The sequence below is a fragment of the Hylaeus anthracinus genome, unplaced genomic scaffold (assembly GCF_026225885.1).
Source record: "Hylaeus anthracinus isolate JK02 unplaced genomic scaffold, UHH_iyHylAnth1.0_haploid 11989, whole genome shotgun sequence".
Classification (NCBI taxonomy): Eukaryota; Metazoa; Arthropoda; class Insecta; order Hymenoptera; family Colletidae; genus Hylaeus; species Hylaeus anthracinus.
This window is the reverse complement of record NW_026534337.1, coordinates 3,472,367-3,495,313: the sequence shown is the minus strand read 5'-3', so window position 1 is coordinate 3,495,313 and position 22,947 is coordinate 3,472,367. Positions and strand designations below refer to the sequence as shown.

Below are 22,947 nucleotides of genomic sequence, written 5' to 3'. Positions count from 1 at the left end.
AAAATGAAACTTAACAAAGGGTCTTATATAATAAATTTGCAATCACATAATACTATAACATTTCGACTCCTAAGACCGTACCCCTTTATATATCTGTATCAGCAATTTACAAAGTGACATTGTAACGAATTATATTAGGCGAACTGAAAAGATACGTTTCTGCGAATCTCAAAATAATCTGAAATTAACTCGACATGAAAACTTCGAACAATAATTCATACAAATACTATTGTATATTTCCATTCAGCTTAGTATTGTTGATACATAAATCTTAACTATTAACTGAAATAGATATAAAATGGCACAAACTTTAGCATCAATGTACTTAAAACTAATGTTTGAAATAACTAACAACTACTACAACGTATACTGCTTAGTCTGTATTGTCTTCATAACATTTTGGTAAAATAATAAAAAAAATTTTGGTTATTTGGTTATATCACTGATAATGTATAAAGTAGATTCTTTCAACAAGATAATTTATTTCATCTGGTTGTCGCTTTAGTTTTAAAATAAGTTACTTGCATGGTATATTTCTGACTAATATTACGTTAAATATAAGATAGTAATTGTATTTATAATTATATCCATAGTTGTTTTGTCTACTAATCACCAGATGAGACTATAAAATAGAAACGTCGAAAGTCGTCATTAATTACTTTCACAAATGTTCTAAAAACAACCGAATAAAACATTTTGTTATTAAACTATACCCGTACAAGACATTACATATTTTATTACGCTAGATCCTTCCCAAATAAAAATTTTAAATTACTAATTCCTGACGAGAACCCAGAAAAGAAGAAGTCTGAAAATATTGAATTAGCTTCCTACAGACTATTAAAAATGCCTACAATAGATTATTTATTCCAGAACACAATGCCAGCACCGCAAGCATACGTGACTAATTTGTCGTGTGTATATGTATAAGAAAATGATGTAGCTGTTAGTATTTTGCCGAGACCGCTATGAAAAGCAGCTCGAGAGATTTCAAATAAAGGAAGCAACGATCCCTCCTCACTCAGAAGTCGACAGAAAGAAGAAAAGGATTGAGAGACACACAATGTCGCGTGATGGCCTTTCCGTTCTCTGCCACGCACGCATTTCACGGAGGACATCAACTTTTTAAGAACCTTGCGCCGCTCTTCTTGTCCCTCCCCGTTCCTCGTTTCTCCATTGTTCGATCCTTTCGAGCGATGCCGCGCAACCCCTTCTCAAGGAGGACCCCCTGCGAAGTTGACCCACTGGAATCGAGCTGCAGGTGGTGCAGTGTACCTTGAAGAGGAAGAAAGGCGCCCATAATACGTTCGTGCATGCGACGCGTATGCGTCGCGACGCGGTGTGCGTGCACGATGTCATCTGCTAACCGGTTTCAGCTGATATTACGTAGGACCGTGGGAAGAGGAAGCGGTTCAAAAGGGCGAAATGTTGTCCGAAAGTGTCTCGAAAAATCCGAGGATAAGCTAGACAGTAGTTTTCCTACCACGTAGAACAGCGTCTGAGACGTTAATTCTTCAGATGTATTTGCCGATCTCTGATTCTGCCTTGGCCTCTATCAGCTGATAACGACTCGGCGAATTTCTCGATAGTTTCTTCTTCCTGTTTTTGAAATATTGAAAGTAATTCGTATAGGGATGTTTGATTACATATGAACAACTCCATTATCTAATGAGTCATATACTTTAGTCATTGTACTTGTTTGTTTCCCTGTCAACTTTCTTAACTTTCTGAGACACACGATTTAAAGAAAAAAATAAAACTCAAATTGCACAGAAGAACAGTGCTGACAAGATAATAATGTTTTTGTTTTTATTTTATGGGTTAGGTCTCTAAGAGATTATTTGATTATATGATTTTTTTAGTTGGATTATTTATTGTACTCTTTAGAATCGTTTTAGAGTAATGAAAAGTACAGTGTATGAACAAATTAAAGAGAGATTATCAATAAATACAGGTATATTGTATGTAAAATGTATTAGAAAATAATTATGTGTATAGATAATATTATGTAACTCTTTGGGTCATATACATAACTACTCTGACTTCCAAAAATATAGGCAAAGTATAACTTTTTAGCATTAAAACTATGAAATATAGAATGTTTAAAAAATACATAAGCATATTTGAATGCATATGTGGATGTTTTAAAGTATATTTTGAGTCAGGACAATGAATGTATCGGAGGTACATGAAGATGAAATGTATTGAAATTTGCCATTTTTATGGGCATTTTATCTGCCAGCTCGTTTCCAGTCATACCAATATCAAATGATATTCGAACGATTTGGATCTTGTTGCCTTTTCCGAATGCCAGTGAATAATGTTCTTAGGTCTTTAGAATGGTATTTTCATTCATTGAAGTATTCGTAATACCATTCACTTGCACTTCTAGGCCCACAAAATATCCCAGTATTTTTTATTATACTCGTCTGCTGCTTTCCAGATAGCTTGTTATAACGCGTATACATCGCTATGGACCGTAGAATTATTGTTAATTATTTAGTTTTGATAATAGATTTTATCGCGATAACTGCGCAACCAGTGCCTATAGGATTCATCGAACCATCATTATATTAGTTATATGTTATTATACATAGTTATATGTAATTAATTGAAATATTTGGCTAGCAGTTCACAAAGTAGAACTTGTAACATAATTAGAAAGTTCTGTATTTAATAAACTTAAAACTATGAAAATAGTAAATACAATGCTAAAAGGATTGCGTATCAATCTTGACGTCGAAGAGGTTCTACGTGAAACGCAGAACAACCCCTACAACACCTTGCAATAGGAGATCCACCAGTACGGGTTAAATATTGGTCAGACAGGTTTGGGTACGCAGACTGGACAACGCTTAGACGGTGGTGGCTTACCTTCGCTGGGGGTCCTCTATATTTTCGATGCCTATGGGAAAATCTATTCGATTTTCTACCGTGCACTCCGAGGCAGCTGCTAGGTATTTTTAAGACTTAGCTTCATGCAAATCAGACGTTAGACCGCTCGATTTGTTAGCGTCGGGTGTCATGTTGCTAAAGACACCAGTAAGAAAATATTGGAACCCAACTGTTTCTCTTTGAGACTCTGCTGGGAAGCTGAAGAGAATATTTATGTTTGAGACTTATTGTTAAATTCAGCGATTTTTATTTTTTGGTAAGATTGTTTCACTCTTGGTCACAATTTCGTAGTACGTAGACTAATGACTACACTACAAATGATTATGGAAATTTATATTTTTACAAATGATGATGAATTAAAATTGAAGGAAAAGTATGTGCTATGTTTTAAACAGTACAACATGTACTTTATTATTGACATTTTATACATTTTCGCATTCGAGCAACCTAATACCGTTACAATAAATTACATAGTTTCAAAATTACATTATTTAATATAATGCGATTGGTATTCCTTTTTTAAAAAATATTATAACCAATCAATCATACTTGTATGCACCATAGAATATAAGTTTACCTCGTGTTTTTATAATTACTTTTACGTAAGAGGAATGTAAATGTGAAAAAGTCAAATTTATATTTAATGTATGTTTTTTCCAACGTATATTTCATAATAAATTATCTAAGTATGTAAACAAATCAGGAATAATATCATTTGTTCTTAACATTGTATTCCGACGAATTCATATAATAATCTTTACAATTAAATTCATTTATGTTCTCTTGTATATTGGTAATATTTTAATTGTTTCGTTTACCTACTTTTTGTGTAAATTACAATTCTTTAACACCTGCATTACTGTTAACGAGCTATTTCCAACTATTATTTTCAAATGAAAAATATGTTTTTCTCATCAGTATAAAAAAAGCTACCAAACCATTTACAATGCTAAAGAAAAACACTACTTTCATGTTAAAAATATGTTGACATTTGACAATTTTTTCTGACTAAAATAAATATAGAATAATCAATTCTCCTGCGTAAATTCAGAATATATACTATGATTAAAATTTCTGCTAACGTTCGTAAAACACTTTCGAAATTTTAGACTCGCATCTCGGAAATGAATTTTTCTCTTTCCAGTGTTCAAAATTGGGTAAAACGAAACTTTTAGAAGTTAGATGGATGTCGCTGTCCTTACATTTGCATTTTTTTGATCAGCAAAATTGACATAATTTATTAAAATACTACGATAACAACGTTTATGTAATTCCTAAAAACGTTTGTATTACTAAATTCTGACCATTTATTACTGTTACTTGAAGTGATTGACATTCGTAATTTAAAATTTTCCTCTACTTAATACGACAAAGAATCCTGTTTGCACATTTCCCGACGATCTAGCTCCGAGTGCAAAGGGTTAATTATGACTAGACTGCGGATCTCTATGCACTTATAGGAAATTTGAATGTGCAAAAAACTACAAAATGTAAACAACATGCAAGAATATAAAAATGATTGAAAATAAAGTTCATGTTATAATATTTGTAGAATAAAATAAATTCCTATTTAGATCCAATTTTTGTAGGCACGTTCGGGAAGATTTTATTTTGCATAAAAATCCGCAGTCTAATTATGACGAACACGTGCTACATACTCTGGACGGTCACTCTTATCACTGGAAGAGTCAGTGAATGAAATAAAGTCGTCCGCTAGTCGATGAGCGAGTCGTCGGGCGTATTTTCCAGTCGTGAGTGCCCCGCGGCGTTAAACACGCGATGACGTTAAGGAAGCAAAAGATTCTGGCCCTGGCGAAGCCATCGGGCCATTAAATGTTGTACGCCTGGTAATTTATGGGGTGCGAGAGAAGAAACGTAACCACCATCTCCGTCCAAAGGTACACATAATGCGACCCGGCGCGTCGCATAAGAGGCATCTCCGCCTCTCTGCAACCCCCTCGCACATCACGCATTTGCATAAAGCTGTACGGAGACCGTCGCCAGGAGGAAAGGGCGCTGGAGATTAAACGCCCGAGATTTCGCCTGGACGTGGCTCTTGCACGCTACTCACGCGGAAAATCCGCCGGAATACAGGTTTATCCATTTAAGACGCAATCCTTCACGCGCGGACTATCAGGTCGTTGCGCGTGAGCTATGTTGCTTTCCTCTTGTATTTTTAAACGATGGACCGCTATCCTTTATTTACGATTATTAATCGTTACCATTAGAATACGCTGTAGACCGTTGGGCTATTTTCCCATAAAATGTAATCATAATGGAGAACTCGTAAAACCCACATTGGCTATGGAATTGAAATGTGGGACATGGAAAAACAAAAAGCTACGTAACTAAATTAAAATAAGCATAATCCATTATACTTAGGACTGTGGTCAATGCATCGTGATATGTGCACAATGATGAAATACGCGAAAATCTCTAAATTAGATTGGTTGCTGACGAAACAATTCGTATAAGCATTAGATATAAAACTTGACTGCAGAACTATCCTAACGATCTAATAAGGAACCTTTACAAAGTCAATATGCCCAGAAGATTGCACGAAACGCATCTGAAGGTCTCACCCTAACGTGATTTACTTGACTACTTGAAATTATATATTGAGGATATAGTAAATAAAAATTTGTTCATGATTACAGTGCCTATCAAAGTGATAAACCCCCTGACCCCGCAACATTTTTATATTTAGTTCGAATAAATATATTAAATACGTAAGAATAAATATATTTTGGGCATTCTATAGATTGCACATCCTATTTTATGTAAACATAGCCAAAATATTTTGTAAAATATTCCAGAAACATGTGTGTTCCTTGTTAGAAAATGTTTAATATAAAATGTGTTTATTAATCAAAACACCTCAAACTATTAATAGTAAAATCACACAAGAAATTTATTACTTACTTTTTATAATATGTACTGCCAGATATAACAAAATCATGTATTATTGTACGACTTACAGTTTTTTTCTTAAATTTCCTAAGAAGCCTCTCTTTTTAAACATTTACTCTTGAATGCATCCTTAACGTGCTACTTCTTTGCAGACAGTTAAAAAGTCTGATTGTGTAAATACTTTTCTGACCCATTGTATACTTAGTTAATCATATCGATCGTCGACTGCGAACTTACGGGATGACCTTATAAATACTCGGTAAACGTTTCAGCGTTGAAACCGCTTTTCGATTTTGGACCGCTAATTGAAATTTGCGGGCGCCCTTTTGCCACGAGAAAAAGTGGTTGCGCGCTACCAATTACAGCAACGATCACCTGAAAGAAAACCGAATGACGTAGAACCGGGAGCAAGAAGCAATAAATCGCGATACGGACGATTTAAATGGAAGATCGTTCACCGTTACGGCCGAGAGAACGGCCTCGAGGGAACGCCATCGTAACTCGGAATTAGGATGCCACCTTTCTGCTTTCCCGTTTAAAGTATCGTCCCGGAAATCCAGGCAGAAGCGCGTTGCTCGTGGCCGTTCGTGCAGCAGAAGAAGGGCCCAGTGTATTTATAGGAATTTCTCGCGATAAGACTCGAACGCCACGGTGCACTGAGACTAATAAATATAAGTTTGCACGTTTGAAAATGCAAGTCCAAGCGCAAGTTATAATCCTCATATTTCATTAGCATCTATCGCATTTTAATTCTAGCAACGATGTTTTTAACATTGGTATAATTGTATAATATTCGATGAAACGTGAACGCCTTGTTGTCCAAACAACAGCTCTACTAGATGTTTTTATACAAAACGGATGAATCTCAATTTTTAGGAATAAAAAACATCTAATACTTCGAGCATTTTTAATTGAAATTGTTGGTCGGTGCTCAATTATGATATCGTTACCATTTGCAGTATTACAGTCAAAAACAAAAAGATAGCACACCCTATTGATTTTTATATGTTTGTTGAATAAGGAAGATTAATAGTGTTCAATATATATGTAGACCTAAGTCAGGAGTAAATAAACAAACAATAAGAATTTCCGAACATAAATTTATATTTCAGCAAAATAGTGTCATTCCCACATAAAAAATAGTAAATCTTTTTCACAAATCGAAAAATTAATATTCTTGACTGGCCAGAGTGATTTAAAAGTTATCGAAAATTGCTAAAGAAACCTTGAGAATACCGTATACGCTAATGGACGACAATTCTAAACTGTCAATGACTTAAAACGATACCTTGTGTAAGAATGGCAACAACTACATAAAAAAAATGATTAAAAAATGATGCGATTATCTTAATATAATTTCTTATTATTAAACAAACTTTCTAAATGAACTGTAAATACATGAAAAAATCAACTACAGGAGTTGAAAATGTTCTAGAACTGTTAATACAAATTAATTATTATGTCAGATATATTATGAAAGTATTGTTTTGTCGTTTCAAAGAAATATCTTCTGCCACTTTGTTATAGTTTTATCACCTATATTTACTTAAAAGTATAGTCGTTCTTGTACCTTTCAAGGTTGAGGACCACAGTTACGTGCTACATTGATTAAAGGGCTGATACTCGATGAAAAATAGTCTACCGTTCACACTGACCCTTCAAGGGTCAAGGAATCACCTAAAAGAATAAGGATTTCAGAATTGTGTACCTGGTATATGTCTAGGCAGAGGTATGCAAAAACAGGTTCAGATTCTTCTTTTATTCATCACTGGTTAGGTAACCTAGTCAAGACCAGATGTTCGCTGGCCGTACAAGGGTAAGCCGGTGTAAATATTACCCCTTCGAACTTCATGTGACTAGACGAGCATAATATGAGCAGCACATCTTATCTCTCGTCTTTCTTGAAAGACAGGTCAAATTCTAAGTTTTACGTCTGGAGCGACATTTTTCTTCCTGTTTGGCAAAGTGAATATAAGTTAAAGGGTTGAATAGCGAGCAGTCCTAACCAACTGATTTCATAACTGTAGCAACATCTAGGTAGAATATCTGTAGATGATGACTGGAAGATCAAGACTTATGGAATTTAAAGATTAATAGAAGATTTCTTCTTCCCTTGGATTATTAGAAATTTAATCTCGTAACGTACAGACATTTTTTGTTAAAAAATCTATTAAATTTGTAACTTTTGTAATTAAGAAACGATAGAGCCAGTCTCCTTTAACTTTATTTAGGATATCTCTATTTCTTTCACGTACTATAATACGTGACACATGAAATGTGTGATCTTGTCTTCTCTTTTGAAATATTAATTATTAGGCTTATTTAGTTTCATAGAAAATATTTTAAAAGAGCATTTGTACAAGAAAAATAAGGGTATAAGGATACTTATTACAAAATGATATCATTTTAAAAGATAAACAAGTAAGCCTAAGACTATACCCTAGAAAGCAGAACTTTCGATGTATATGCCTGACTATTATACATATTATCACATTAGAAAAATATATAATATAAAATGTTGATACCTTGTCATAAATATGTTCATCAATGTCTAAAGATGCATATAAACTATGTACCATTGTGATAAATAATAAATTATATAATTTATTATAACAATTATTTGTACTATTTCATATGATTTGATTCCTATCTGGACATTTTGAAACGAGATGATTTCGAGAGCGAAGAGTTACTTAACAAACTACAATTTCAATTTCACTTTTATCTTATAGTTCTTAGCATTTTTCATCAACAGATTTGTTTTTTTCATTTCCAGGATGATCTGTCAAAGTTACCAACTTCAAATTACCAGTCTGCCTTAACGAATGTCTCGGCAATTGATAAAAAATTCCCACCACAGTGCCGAAGACAATACTCAGACGACAGATTCATAGTGCCAAGATGCAAATTCAACGCGGAAGCGTCGCACTACGCCCTAACCAAGAAGAACCCACCCGACCTAGCAAAGGAGAATGAACTCAACGTGTTCGAAGAGGTATAACTATATCATTCCTATAATACATTAGTGTTTTTATACCACTCCGTTGTGTTATTCTTTCAATTAATTCTACTGTTATTTTAATATTCCGAGTTCCGTGACTACAAAACGTTTGTCTTGTGCAAGTAAATGTGGATTTCTTGGCTTAGAGCAATAATATGTTAGCAATTTAAACAAAAATAACTTGAGAAAGAACGTTGTTTAAATTAATTGCTTGTAATAAATATGTAGACAATTTATAGACAACTTTTTCCATTTTGAAACGTGGTGTCCCTCCTTAATATATATTACGTACATACTTTAGTAACCGTACGTTGCAAAATGTAAAATGTAATTCATTTGTAGCTGTTATCTACACTAACTGAATTTACTATAATACATTATGTTCTTTTTAATGCCTAAAATGATAAACGATCATTACTGCTTATGTGGATAAGAGGTGAATCACGTATATTGATTGTTTTTATGCCCACCAGGTCCTTCATGCGTATATGTATAATAGGACTTTTCACCAAAATTTAAAAAATTAATTCTGAAAGTAAGATATTAGAGAAAATAAATCTGGAGAAGATACTTGAGTTCTGGTAAGAGCTGTAAAGTGATGATGACTTTTGTACCCATTATAATTTGGAATAATCACTTTTGAATTAGGAAATAGTTACTTAAATAATTTTTGATTACTTTATTTTTAGTAATTATGCAATATCTTTTTTTAATTGCTGAGTAATTCAATTACTTTTTAATAATTACTTATAACTACCCAGAAAGTAGTTATTAAAAAATAATTGGATTACTACTGGTGGTGGTTGAATAATTGCAAATGCCATTACATGCGACAGAGTAATTGTAATGGCAATTATTTAGTTATTTGCTCAAAGCAATCATTACCTAGTGGTAATTAAGAATTTACAGCTTTGGTTCTGATAAGGTTTTTACAATATATATTGTGACGACTCTCACATTAAATAGTTTCTAATCATTCCCCAAAAAATTATAACTACATTAAATTTTCACAAAACTTAGTTTGGCAATTAACTTTTTAAGGCGGTAACATTTCTATATCCACTACTGTATATGTACATATATACCTTCCTATTTTATTCTTTTTACATCCCTAAAGCGTTGCTAAAACGTAGATTGAGTACAGTAAAATAGAAAAATAAACGCATGTTTTCTATTTGCAACATTCATATATATTCCAAGAATAATAGAGAAAAAAGTGCGTAAAACTGTGCAATTCCTTTCGAATCGCTCTATCACTATTCTTGAAATTTTAAAAATTCTAAAGGTCTGTGGCCATCGATTGAAAAGTTGGTTTGCAGCTTGAGAAGCGATTAAAGCAGCTGTCATAAGCGTTAAGCGATTTTTGATTGCGCAGCACGCCAGAAATTCTTGAACGGTAGTTGAAACAACGTTCATGCGTCAAGCGTCGAATTAGCATAAAGGCTGCCCGGATGTGGGCACGAGATATCTTGTTCGTGTTTATCGATCAGAGCATGTAATCTTCGATAATCGATAGAAATAAGATCGAAATCATGGGGGAGAAGCGGGTTACCGCGAGGAAATTACTGTTCTTAGACGCTGGGAAAATACTTCGAGTTTCACGGAGGGAGGGAAAAAGAAATTATGGATCAATGAATATTCATTAAACGCACCACTTAATCGTATAATAGGGTTTACACGACCAGCAATTTGCGCCTTGATTAGAACTTTAATTTTGCTTCGTCGACATTTAACGAAATTGCACTGGAGATCGTGTTTTCGTTGAAACTTTCTGTTTGTCAAAACTGCGTTTGCCTTCGATTTAGGAAGCAACTTGTAATTAATATATGCTTTGATTTAATGAAAAATTACAACTACTTAAATTTAACGAGGAATGCGAGTTATAATCGTATTGGGTTGTAGCTTAATTATTCACCATTTTAAAATATAAATATATAATATAAAAATATTAATCGCTGTAATTTGGCTGAATGTCACAGAGATTCTTTCAAATTTCGTACAGATGCATAGTAGGATTCACTAATGCCTACTAATCTATCAAAAAGCCGAAAATTCGCGGTCGAAACAACTTTCAGTGAAACAATTCTTCCTTAATTTTCGTAGAAGTTTTTCAGAAATTTAGCGTGTAAAATTTATATAGTATAAAGTGAATTTTGAAAAAAAAAATGTCAAACAGGAGGAGCTTCTGAATCTGAAAATTCTGATTTAAATGAATCTTTGTGTGAATATAATCACAGGAGACCCTTGAAACTTCGCAATGCAAACGTTGTACTCGTCTGGAAGAAAAGGATAATGTAGAGGAACATCATGTTTTTAGGACTATTTGTAAACCAATGACTTTGGACGAATGGATTGTTTCGCAAGAAGAAGATGAGGATATTAACTTTATTAGAAAACGTAAGCAGGATGGAAATAAACCAACTTGGGAAGAAGTTTCAGCTCTTTCTTCTGGAGTGAAGTTTTTCTGGAAAATTTGAGATTCTTTGGAAGTTTACCAAGGCTTGCTACTCCGAAGATGGGAATCTGTGGATAGAAAAGAAGTTAGTAGATTATGTATTGTTCCAAAAGGTAAAGTCGAAGAAGTGCTTCGAGAGTGTTATGACGCACCTTCTGGAGAACATTTTGGAGTAACAAAGACCCTTGCTAAGGTTCGACAGAGATTCTTTTGGATTGATCATCGAAGGGATGTTGAAGAATGGTGTCGCCGGTGTCAGCGCTGTTTGGCGAAGAAGGGCCCCACGGAAAAGGGAAGAGGGTCCCTGAAGGTATATAACGTTGGAGCACCTTTTGAAAGGATAGCGCTCGACGTCGTGGGCCCCTTGCCGAGGTCTTCGTCTGGAAACAGATTTACGCTGGTTGTTGTTGATTATTTTTCGAAATGGCCGGAAGTATTTCCTATACCGAATCAACAAGCGACGACAATTGCAGGAATTCTTCTGAGAGAGGTGATCAGTCGACATGGAGTTCCCTTAGAGTTGCACTCTGATCAGGGTCGGAGTTTCGAATCCACCATCTTCAAGGAATTGATGAAGATGCTGGGAATCAAGAAAACAAGGACAACTCCTTTACACCCTCAGTCGGATGGACTCGTGGAACGAATGATTCGGACCTTATTGCAATACTTGTCTCAGTTTGTTTCAGATCGTCAAAGAAATTGGGACAAGTGGATTCCAACGTTTCTACTGGCGTATCGTACATCCAGCCATGAAGTTACCCAGAATAGTCCTTCTATGGTTCTTTTCGGTAGAGAATTGTGTCTTCCACTTGATCTTTTGATAGAAGCTTCATTTGAACAGAAGGAGGAAAATCTCTACATTAAGGAGACACGTGAGAAGATTATTAAAATACATCATTTCGTTCGCCAACGTATGAAATTGTGTTCAGAAAAGATGAAATCACGGTACGATTTACATTCTAACCCTATTTCCTTTATTCCGGGAGAGAAGGTTTGGTTATACAATCCCCGAAGAGTGAAAGGAAAATGTCCAAAGCTTCAGTCCGATTGGGAAGGACCTTACGAAGTGAAAAATCGACTAAATGAGTTGGTTTATCGGATTACTCGTTTTTCCAAGTCTAAACGGAAGGTTGTTCATGTGAATCGTCTTGCTCGGTACGATTCACGATTAACTTGCTGAGGAGAATGGAAATTGACATCTTCGCCCAAGAAGGGGACACCTCATCGCAGAAAACTAGGGTGTTGAAACACGGGAACACCCGAGAAGTCTTCAAGGAAGAAGCGTGCAAGTCTCAAGAGTCAAGAGTCAAGAGAAAGGGCGAGGAGCCGTCAAAATGTTATTCTTTTTCTTGAAGATGCTTTCAAATTCTGATTGAAAGATAAATAATAGCGTCTGGCTCAAGGTTTTTGAGTGGTTTTTCCTTGAGACGAAGGACAAATGTCGAGACGCTAACTGTCTGTAAAAGAACCACTCAGGTTAATGTTTTGGTTTGTTAGTTGACCTCCTTTGCACACAGAGCTATTCGGACTTGTGACAGTCCAAGTTGAATTTGCAGTGGTCGGGACGACCGTTCCGAAGAGTGGGGAGTAGTGTTGCGACAGTATGAAGATGCCGCACTACAGTTCCGAGTTACATCGTCGCAACGGTATGAAGATGTTGCGACGATGTGAAGTTGCGGAAACGAGTTCCCGCGCTTCCGGTTGCCAGGAAGCGGCAAACTTTTAAAATAGTAGAGAGCGATTCGAGAACTCAAAGAGAGAAGACGTTTCGTTACAAGTCTCCAAGATTATCGTTATATTATCGTTAAATTGTTTAAAAGTTATAGTTTGTTAATAAACTTTATATTTAATTAAAATGAATTCTCGTGCTTCAACCCCCCGGCGCAACAAGTATATTAATGTATACAAAGAACAAATTTTCTTATAATCTTATAGCGTAACATTTATTCTCATATTTAAAGATCTTAATACTATTTCGCAGCCGATTAGCTCGCTATTACTCGCGATGAAGGATTGTTCGTCTGCAAGAGAGATTGGTGGAATCGAATTTCTTTCGTTTTTTAAAGTTTGATTCCTATAAGCAATTAATTCAACTAAGTAATTGAAGAAATTCTAAAGCCTCTTTTGCAGAACCCTTACTTTGTTTTATGCATCAATCATAAGCAAACCAGAAACACTGTCATTGAGGGCTATTGAAATTTTACACGCTCACTAGATTACCGTCATCATAAACAGGACGAAAGTAATTAGCTCCCCCCATTCGTAAAGCAGCCTTTATGAAAGAAAACAAAATAGAAGGTTGTGCAAAAAAAAAATGGAAATTCTTATCCAGTCACCGATTCAATCACGCTCCTCTTTTAATCGAATCATCGGTATTTACTTTTTACTGCTGAAGCACCTTAACCATATCCTGGCGCCATTGTGACGCGTGGAAAATCGAAAAACAAAGACAACCCGTAATTAAACATAAATCTCAAAATCATCGAACGAACGGAGCTTTAGAATATAATGTCCTCCTTCTAACGTATGTACAACGTTATTATAATATCTAGAAGAAATATAGTTGCAAGACCCACTCGTTCTATGCTACCACTCCTCCATCTCTTTCTCCGCTTACCTTTATAGTATACGTCTATAGTATACCGTGTAAAGTTAATGTTCAAAAATAGTAAAGCATGTCGTTGAATCAGGTTTTACTCCAAAAAGCACATTTCCAGCTGACCATCGTTTAATGTTGAAAACTACTGATGCATTTGATTTCATATTCGCATACAGTTTCCTTATACATGTATATTATTCAAAATACTATTGAAAATTAGAATTTGTTGCATATCTTACTATACTCAATAATTTTAAAACCTTTAATCGCGCACTTTCATTGAATGTGTTGCTTTCAATTATCAATTCAATTATATTCCTCTTTTAGTTTCCATTACCAGAGTACCTTAACTACCCCACGGCGGCATCTTAACGCGGAGGATAGTCGAAATACAAAGAAAACCCGTAATTAAATGTAAATCAGAAATCTTCAAACAAACGCAGCTTCAGGATATAATTTCCTGCTCATAACGGACAACATTACTATAATATCTCGCAACAGTATGGTAACAAGGTCCGCGTTTCCTCTACCTTCATCCTTTAATCCTTTTTCTCGCACGTCTTCGTAGGCGAGCCTGTCCGCTACCTTCTTGCTTGACATCCGACCAGGCTGCTTTATTTTACTCTTGTATACCTAATGGATCGCTATGAATAGCTTCATTGATGCACGACGTTCCTCGGTGCGATTTATGGCGATAATTGCGTAACACGGCTTACTTTCATAATGAAAGCAGACGAGGAAGTCGGCGAGATAGTTGAAGGATCACAGGATCACGGGAATCGAGGATATAGGTACAGTAGTTCTACGCCTCGAAAGTGAGTGCGGACACGAACTTGAAGAAACCGAATATAGGTTAATTCCCTGACATTCTTCTAAAGCAATAACATGTTCGGAACTTTACTTAAATATTATGTGATGTTTCGGTACTTATTTTAGGATTCATAATATTTATTAATATAGTACTCGATGAAATTGAATACGGAATATTCTTTCAATGTTTCTTTTTTATGAAATTAAATATAGACTCTTTGTTTTAGAACAATAAATGTAAATTTTTCTTAGGACAATAGCATGTACACAATTTAATCAAAATATCGTTTAATTCTAAGCCTGGAAAGCGAATTATATATATGTATGTGCATACAGAGTGAGGCAACTAAACTGTTACAGAACAAAAATGCCTAAACTATCGTGGATACAAAAAATTGTACAGTGAATAGTTAGAATGTTCGAGGTGGCCTATCTTATATGACTGTTGTTTTTTTTTTATGGTCCAGGTAATGAGGTTGCATCAGGGTCACTGCCATATTTTTAAATTCAACCACGAGATTTTGTTTAGACATTACGAAAGCTGACGTTGAGACGAATCTATCGACCTAGAATACATGGTCATTCAAGGTTAAATTTATCCATGAATAACTTTCAATCATGCAACAGGTTATTCCATCCACATTGAAGTACAAAGAAACTTTTAAACGCAGTTACGTCTACTGGCCGAGATCGCCTCAAACTTTGATCAGATTATATTACTTTGATAACGATCTTCATCTTCGCTAAGTTTCATGCGACAACTAAAGTTATAGTTTGCGTACTACCCTTATCACATGTTATTAAACATTCATATCTCTTGTATATTATCACCTCACACGTACAGTCCTTTTCCGTTTGAATCCCGTAATTATTGTTAAATTCTATTATTATCACATCGTTGAATCTTCTTCTTCGATGAATACGTTATAAACGATCGTTGCGATCAGCAACGATGCCGATCGTTAGTGGTTCCAATTTTTCACGTTTAAAGACCTAATCGATCTAACGTAATTACCCCAGAAGCGATAAATCTGTTTCTAATTAAGTTCGTGACGTCTTGAGAAAATGAAGAAGAATTAACTAGTTATCGCTAACGTACCAGATAAGTCGTGTTTGCGTTCTTGTTCTAGACTCTGTAAAGAAGAGATGATGTGTGAATTAAAGAATTTTTCAAAAGGAACTTTAGTATTTGCTTTCTGATTAGCGCACTCGTGGTTGACACTTGCAAGTCTGTAAGTATAAGTGTAATGTTATTTTAATATACACAGCGATGAGTAATTGAAACGTAAATGCTAATATAAAATAAATAGAATTATTACTGGACGTTGTGCATCAATTTTTTCTTCAAGGTTTCCTAAAAAAATGTGTAAAAACTTGAAAAATCTACCATCGAATTATTAAAATGGATATGTGTGATAAAAAATATTTACAGACTTCGTGCACACCCAAGAGTTGAAGAGATTGAAAATCAAGTGACAGGATATCTCACGACTAACTGATAGCGAACCGCCACCTGCGGCACCATACTTAATGATTTCCCGCGACAGGACATTTTTTTCTCAGAAAACCCCTTCATTGATTTGTGAATCATTAAGAGCCAATTGAAACGGAACATTTTTTTGTTACTACAGTAAAATCTCCGTAAATGAACAAATTTCTATACGATAAATCTACATCGAAGAAGGTGTCAACCTCGAACACATAGTGTTTCATCCTATGGCCGCGTATCGTTCGCTTGACTACTCTAAATCTAATTTCATTTTACATTTCCACTTTACACTTTATACTTTACACTTTACACTTTACAAGTTCGCAGCCGTTAGCTCGATATTATTCGCGACGAAAGATTGTTCGTCACGAATAATACCGATTACCAGGTCTCACCACGTAGAGGTTGCTGCGACTGGAGACCCGGAGATAGAGACCTCGGTGTCCCTAAATGACCGTATAGAATCGAATAATTTAAATAGCATTCTTGCATTTTACTACCTTAATATAAAACCACTTTTTCCAGACTGAATTAAATTAACCGAATTTATCTAACTGTTGGTAAACGATTTAGATGGAAAATCTGCCGTTAACCTGGCGAAAGAAGATGTTCCACGAATTAATGGTGAAAGAAAACGTTATACCAGGGCTAAAACAGAAAGGAGTACTGCATGGCAACCACTTATGCTCGGAAAACAAATTACCTGGGAACTTAGCAGGCTGCAGTAATGACGTGTGGGACGAGGAATACATTGAAGAAGGAACATGGAAGTCAAAGCCACGAAAGAGACCTCTAATACACTCTATGGACGCCATATTAGAATTGCCTGGAATAGAGAGATCACTACGTAAGAATTTAAATAAATATCTATAATCCAGTCAGATCTTTTCTTCGATAAGCGTATTTCTTTTTCGTCCTTCAGCTTTAACGTTGCAAACATTTAGATTCAAGTTTTCTGAAATAGAAAATTCCAACGTTCAATTTTCTCTTTGAATTACGACAAATACTGCTTTCACAATTTTCAAGTGTATAATTTATAATAAAGTATTTTATAGAAATATGTATACTTGTTTTTCTATCTGTAATAAATTTTGATTAATTCAAATCGAACGATTACGGAGTATTCAGGAATTTTTATAGTGCATTTTCTGATAAATAATTTTGCATCAGTAGTAAATACGTATAATGTATTTAATTTTCTGTTTGTTGTAAATGTTTGTGCAGTATTACGGAACATTTATAAGTTTCTAGGCACATTTATTCGTCACTTATTTACCTTAATGTTTACGTGGTACTTTTTATAATTGATACATTACTCGGTCAGTCACGTTTACAGAATAACGGATGTATTCACAAGATTTACTCGAATAACGAATAACGACTTTATTCGATCAAGAATTATTCGTTACTCGCAAATAAATGAGTAGCGTTATTCAAATTAGAATAATTTATATAAAAGTTTATTTGTTATTTAAAAGATAAAATGATACATTGTTTCGTTCCACTTTTTATCTGTCAATTTACTTGAATAAAATCCTATGTGGATAAAGATTTACTCGTTATTCTTAAATAACTTCATTTTACTGTAACTCCCATTCCAATATGGAAGCAGAATTTGCTCAGAAAAGTTTATTCGAAATTTGACCGAAATAAAAGTCTATTTAAAAACCGCCCATCACGGGAAATATTTCATTTTTAAGTTTATTATACTTTTTTATTTTCAAGAATCCGAGTACCGATTAATCGACTGGAGTTCAAAAAACATAATTGCAACGGCGACTTGGGAATCGGTACTATTTTTCGACTCGAGTATGTCTGGTCAATTGAACTCTCTCAATAAGGTGACATCTGGGAACCTATGTGCACTGACCTGGAATCATGCAGGTTTGTTTATCCATGTGTAATACCTTGTAATATTATTAGAAGCTGGAGCCAATTAAATATTGCTAAATTGTTAAATAATGATTGAGTTTGAATTTTCATCTACGTATCGGCAACTGTGATACATATTCCTCAATCCAGTGACTTAGATGTATCTCATAATTGCTAGAATAAAATGCTGAAAGATATATTTAGAATTTTGTATATTTATTATAATTTATATTTTTGTAAGATAAAGAATCCTTTCACGCGTTTTGGCAGGCCCAGCGGTCTACGAAAACTACCCAATTAAAAGGCACCGATTTTGATTAACTCTTTACAGAATGATGGTACCATTAACAGATGCAAGACATTTTTTTAGTAGCGATGATTCAGTTTAAAGGAGTTACAAAAATCATCAAAATATGATTATTTAATACTCATCTTATAAAAAATATATAATATGTAACAGCATTTGTAAATAAATAGTTCCTCGTTGTAAAATTTAAGTGTAGGATTTGAATATGAATTCAGGTCCCGCAAAATTTTGGAACCCTGTCCCGCAAAAGGCCACACCGGCTTTGACTTCCCTGTATATTGTCAGTCGCTGGTGACTGACATGGCACTGAACGTGTTAATACACAGTTGACACCTGAATGTTTCAGAGATAATTAACTCCAATACGTGTAAATATTAATTAAAATATGGATCCACTTGTATTCTCGGTAGGTGACAAGCTGGTCATATGCACGTTGTCGTCCTCCATAAAATTGATCTGCATACATACCAAAAAAATAATCTGGAGTACCAAGTGTCGGGGCATAGTTAACTGCAATTGCAGGTGTTACGTTCGTTGCGTTTGCTGGTCAAAGGACGACCAACACATTGTCACGTGAGTATTTATTTGGGCGTAGTTGCCGTCGAGTGAACGAGATAAACGAGAATTACATCAATAACTTCTTATCGTTTGTATCCGATAGCAACGGTTTATTACATTCAGATGCTGCTTGATAAACATTATTGATGTAGCTGTTGCGTCCATTTATGGGCTGTGTGTTTGCCTCAAGAAAAATGCCTTTAATCAATGCGTTTAGCTGGTTCTACGCTTTGAAAATGGTAATTCGTTGTCAAATTAAATCAGTGCGAATGAAGACTATTCGATTTATCCAAATTCGATTTGCGTCACAGCAGTGGCCCATTATTTCACAATGTTTCATCGAATACGTTATCGGTTGATCCATTTCCCCGTTTATTTGAGCTCAAAACGTTTGATAAATGGATAAGGGAAGAGTTGACAAACTTGTATTAGTTAAATATTTTGTTATTACGTATTAAACTATTTCTCAAGAAAAAACTGATTCGTTGAGAGTCTTTAATATTAATTGTTTTCTAAAACGTACCTTATAATTTTCAATATCATACCTCTTTTTAAAGAATCAGAATCATTACAACGTGGCTAAGGCGAGGAATTATTTTACTGCCATATACAATGTCCAATAATAACGATTAAATAACGTTTATTTGTATTAATATTGCTCAATAAAGAACAGAAAAAATACAACATATCATACTAGTGATTAAATGATATTTATTAATTAACGTTCCGCACTCATGGCTCTAACTGTAGCTATTACAGAGAATTTCTTTTTAAAATATTGATAAAATATAATTAAATTATGTATCTTTCGAGAAGTTGAAAAAGAAATCAGTTTTTAAAAAATATTATGATGATTTGCTCCCTTGATAAATAAATCTTGTTTCGATTCATTAGGCGATTAAGTTGCACAATGACAAAACTGAAGCTGAAAAATTATTTTATGTCGTTTTCCAGAGGTTGCGCAGGACTAATCTCGGTTTATTTGGCGACGACTGGTAAGCTTATCAACGTGTTACTCGCACACACCACGCCGATATTAAAGCTTGCCTTTTCGGCCAACGGTCGATATCTCGTGTCGTCCTCGATGGACTCGATTCTTCGCATCTATTTGTGGCCAAAACTCAAACCATATTTCGACATTACTTATTACGAACCTATAAAAGTAAGTTAAGTTCGTATATGAAAAATAATTTGTTTGGATGCACCGTAAGGAAAAGCATGTCTTGTCTATGATATAGAATATTGTAAAAGAATTTGACATTTTTAGTAATGTATTTTATTTTATAAATAGAAATATGTATGTTAACACGTGTACGTTTGTATATACACATATAGTAACGTAATATTAAATAATATACAGTAGAACTCCATTTATCTGAACTGATAGGGTGACAACCAGTTTCGAATAACTGAGTACAGCAAAGACCGGATAAATGCAAGAAAATCAGGACCCAACCATTGCATTTATCCAGTCGAGGATAATTCAAAAATTTCATTCTTGGCCCCGGCCAAGGGAATTAGAAAGCTTCCTATCTAATCCCTGAACGAAGAGAATGACTTCTGTTAATGAAAAGTAGGTAGAAAAATAAGGCATTCCGTTTGTATTCGTGTCTATTACCAATAAAGTTGTGTACAAAAATTCCGGTTTATATTTGAATGGCCCTAGTATAATAAAATGTTCGCATCCTAGTTTGGTTATATAATAGAACGTTCACATAATAGAGGTTCTACTGTACATCCAGAGTTATTAACGATAAATACACCTATTTCAGGCGTTGGCCTGGCACCCCCAAGATGGCGGCTTATTATGCACAGGCGGTGGCTTGGGCGATGCTTCGCTGTCACTCTGGAATATAAACAAGTGTGAGTCACTGAGTTATCGTCTTGTCGAGTTTTACGGTGCCGTAGAGAACTTGGCTTGGAATAAGCTCAGCGGCGAGTTAGTCGTTCACTGGTCCTACTGGTTAAACGAGAGACAATATACCATCATGCCGGTTCTCGCGGGACTCGATCGCTTTGTGGATGCTCTGCCGCTGGAGAGGAATGTTCTGGTCAAGTCCATCATGTGGAACGCAGACCACACGAAATTAGGTACGTGACAATTATTCCGTCTGTTACTGTTTTGTCCTTGAAAAATTCCATTTCGTTGAAGTGTCCGTGTCACGTGTGATCAAATATTCGGACCTTATTCTAATTACTTTCTGTTATTTTTGTGCGGTTAAAGGGTCAGTCTGATGTAGATCTTTAAATATAAGTTAATCTACTCAAACCTGGTGTACATTGTAATGTACATTAACTCTTAGATTTTTATAAAAATAATTAATAGGTTTAGCACTATTAATGTTTATTTCTATGTATGTATTAATGTACATCTTCTCTATGCATGACTACAATTGGAGCTGCCCTTTGTCGATAGAAACGTACATTTAAATAAACACAAATATCATGACCAGTTGTGAAATATTAAAATTTGATGAAAACTATGCCCAGTCAGTGTTGATTAGTTCTAAAAAATGAAGGTTTTCTTTCATTTGTTATCATTTGTTCGAAAACAAATATGTCTTTAAACAGTCATGCTACGTGACAGGTCACACCGAATCGCTACAGAAGACTTATTAGCATCGAGACAAGACGAGAATTAAAGTAGATTTATATCGCAAAAATTTGAAGTTGTTTACCTTACTAGAGATTATGTTGCACGAATATTCATCATCCTGTACAGTTAATATTCTGGGTGAAATTTGTTTGTTCGTGAACAAACATACTGTTAGTATCTAACACCGTTATATTTGAGTTATCATGTTGTATTTGTCTGTAGTTGACGTAATACTATTCAAATTTTATTGTGGTTGTCAAAAATTCGTAATCTTTTGATATGAGGGAAGTGATTAAATAAACATGTATCTTTCGTAGCGACGTATGGCTCCGATTTTTTCTCGACCTGGAATTTCTTTGGTAACGAGAATTGTCATCAACAACAGCGTAAACAACGCGAACGCGCAGCAGTTCGAGAGTGTGCAAAAGTCACAGGTTCCAAAGGATTCGGTCGTTTTACCATACGGTAGATCCGCCATGTATAAACAACGAATATTATTCTTCTGTTTTGTTATATTTATTTATTTGCTTTGTATTATACGTATGCATATTATCCACTAATTTTTGTACTTTGTCGTCATTATTCTATCGCATTTTGTTTTCGCAGGACGTAAACTTTTTGGTTAGAATATTGTGATATAAAGTACTAATCCTTCTAAATATATTGGTTATTTAATTGCAATTGCGTATTTTCTTTTCCATTCTTACGTTAGGTTCTTTCATCCCTGTTTCTTCATGTATTGCTTAACACCTGTTAGTCAGAATATTTATTAATCTCTCATATTGTAAGATGGTATTTTGAAAAGACTAATTTAGGATTTATAACTTAATTATAATTCCTTCAATTAAAACTATATTCAATCAGTATACATATAGTACAGACTTCGGATTACCGTTTCAGATTAATGGCGCGATTGCTGAGAATGTTGTACTTTTTAGAATAATGTCAGAAGATTATAGATCATTGTGCTTAAAATCCTTATTTATCGTAAATATCGTTTACTAAACTTAAGTTTTAAAGTACTCGATATTTTATCCAATATTTAGGAATGTTTCAAGCTAATTTCTTGAATCGATTCAAACAATATTTGTTACTAAAATTTTATTTTCAATGGGAATGGTTTAAAGGGGCCAGTACACTGCAGCAAGTTCTTTTCCCAGGGTCTTCTTTCTGGAAATTATTAAGTTATGGTTTTTATCGTTCATTATTGCATACTTTTGTCCATCGCATCTCGTAGCTGACATTAAAATTCATACATATTGTTAGGAGGTTATCTACACGATCCACCGCATTATCTAGATCAAACGTAATTAACTGAATAAGAAGCTGGCAGGTACAAGATAAATAAAAATAACTAGGCATGGTCTGTACATGAACTTTTAATTACATGTTTCGATACAAAAATAAAACTGATTCAACGCGGTGACTTGAAGTTGATGCTTCGTTAGCTTCATA

At 34.6% G+C, this 22,947-nt stretch overlaps 1 protein-coding gene across 2 annotated transcripts in view; it reads left to right on the top strand.

The window, feature by feature from the left end:
* The window catches only part of LOC128888033 (protein cortex-like), a 353,171-nt gene extending 331,004 nt beyond the window's left edge, over window positions 1-22,167 (top strand). The window contains exons 2-8 of one of the 2 annotated variants that reach the window (XM_054144629.1): window positions 8,582-8,800; window positions 16,733-17,006; window positions 17,885-18,043; window positions 18,749-18,911; window positions 19,851-20,058; window positions 20,669-20,987; window positions 21,810-22,167. In XM_054144629.1, the coding sequence (XP_054000604.1) occupies window positions 8,582-8,800; window positions 16,733-17,006; window positions 17,885-18,043; window positions 18,749-18,911; window positions 19,851-20,058; window positions 20,669-20,987; window positions 21,810-21,961 (1,494 nt within the window). In that variant the 3' untranslated portion in view covers window positions 21,962-22,167. Of the gene's footprint in view, window positions 1-8,581; window positions 8,801-16,732; window positions 17,007-17,884; window positions 18,044-18,748; window positions 18,912-19,850; window positions 20,059-20,283; window positions 20,461-20,668; window positions 20,988-21,809 lie in introns of those variants that run through there. The other variant, XM_054144630.1, reaches the window with a different exon arrangement.
* The last annotated feature ends 780 nt before the right edge of the window (window positions 22,168-22,947 follow it).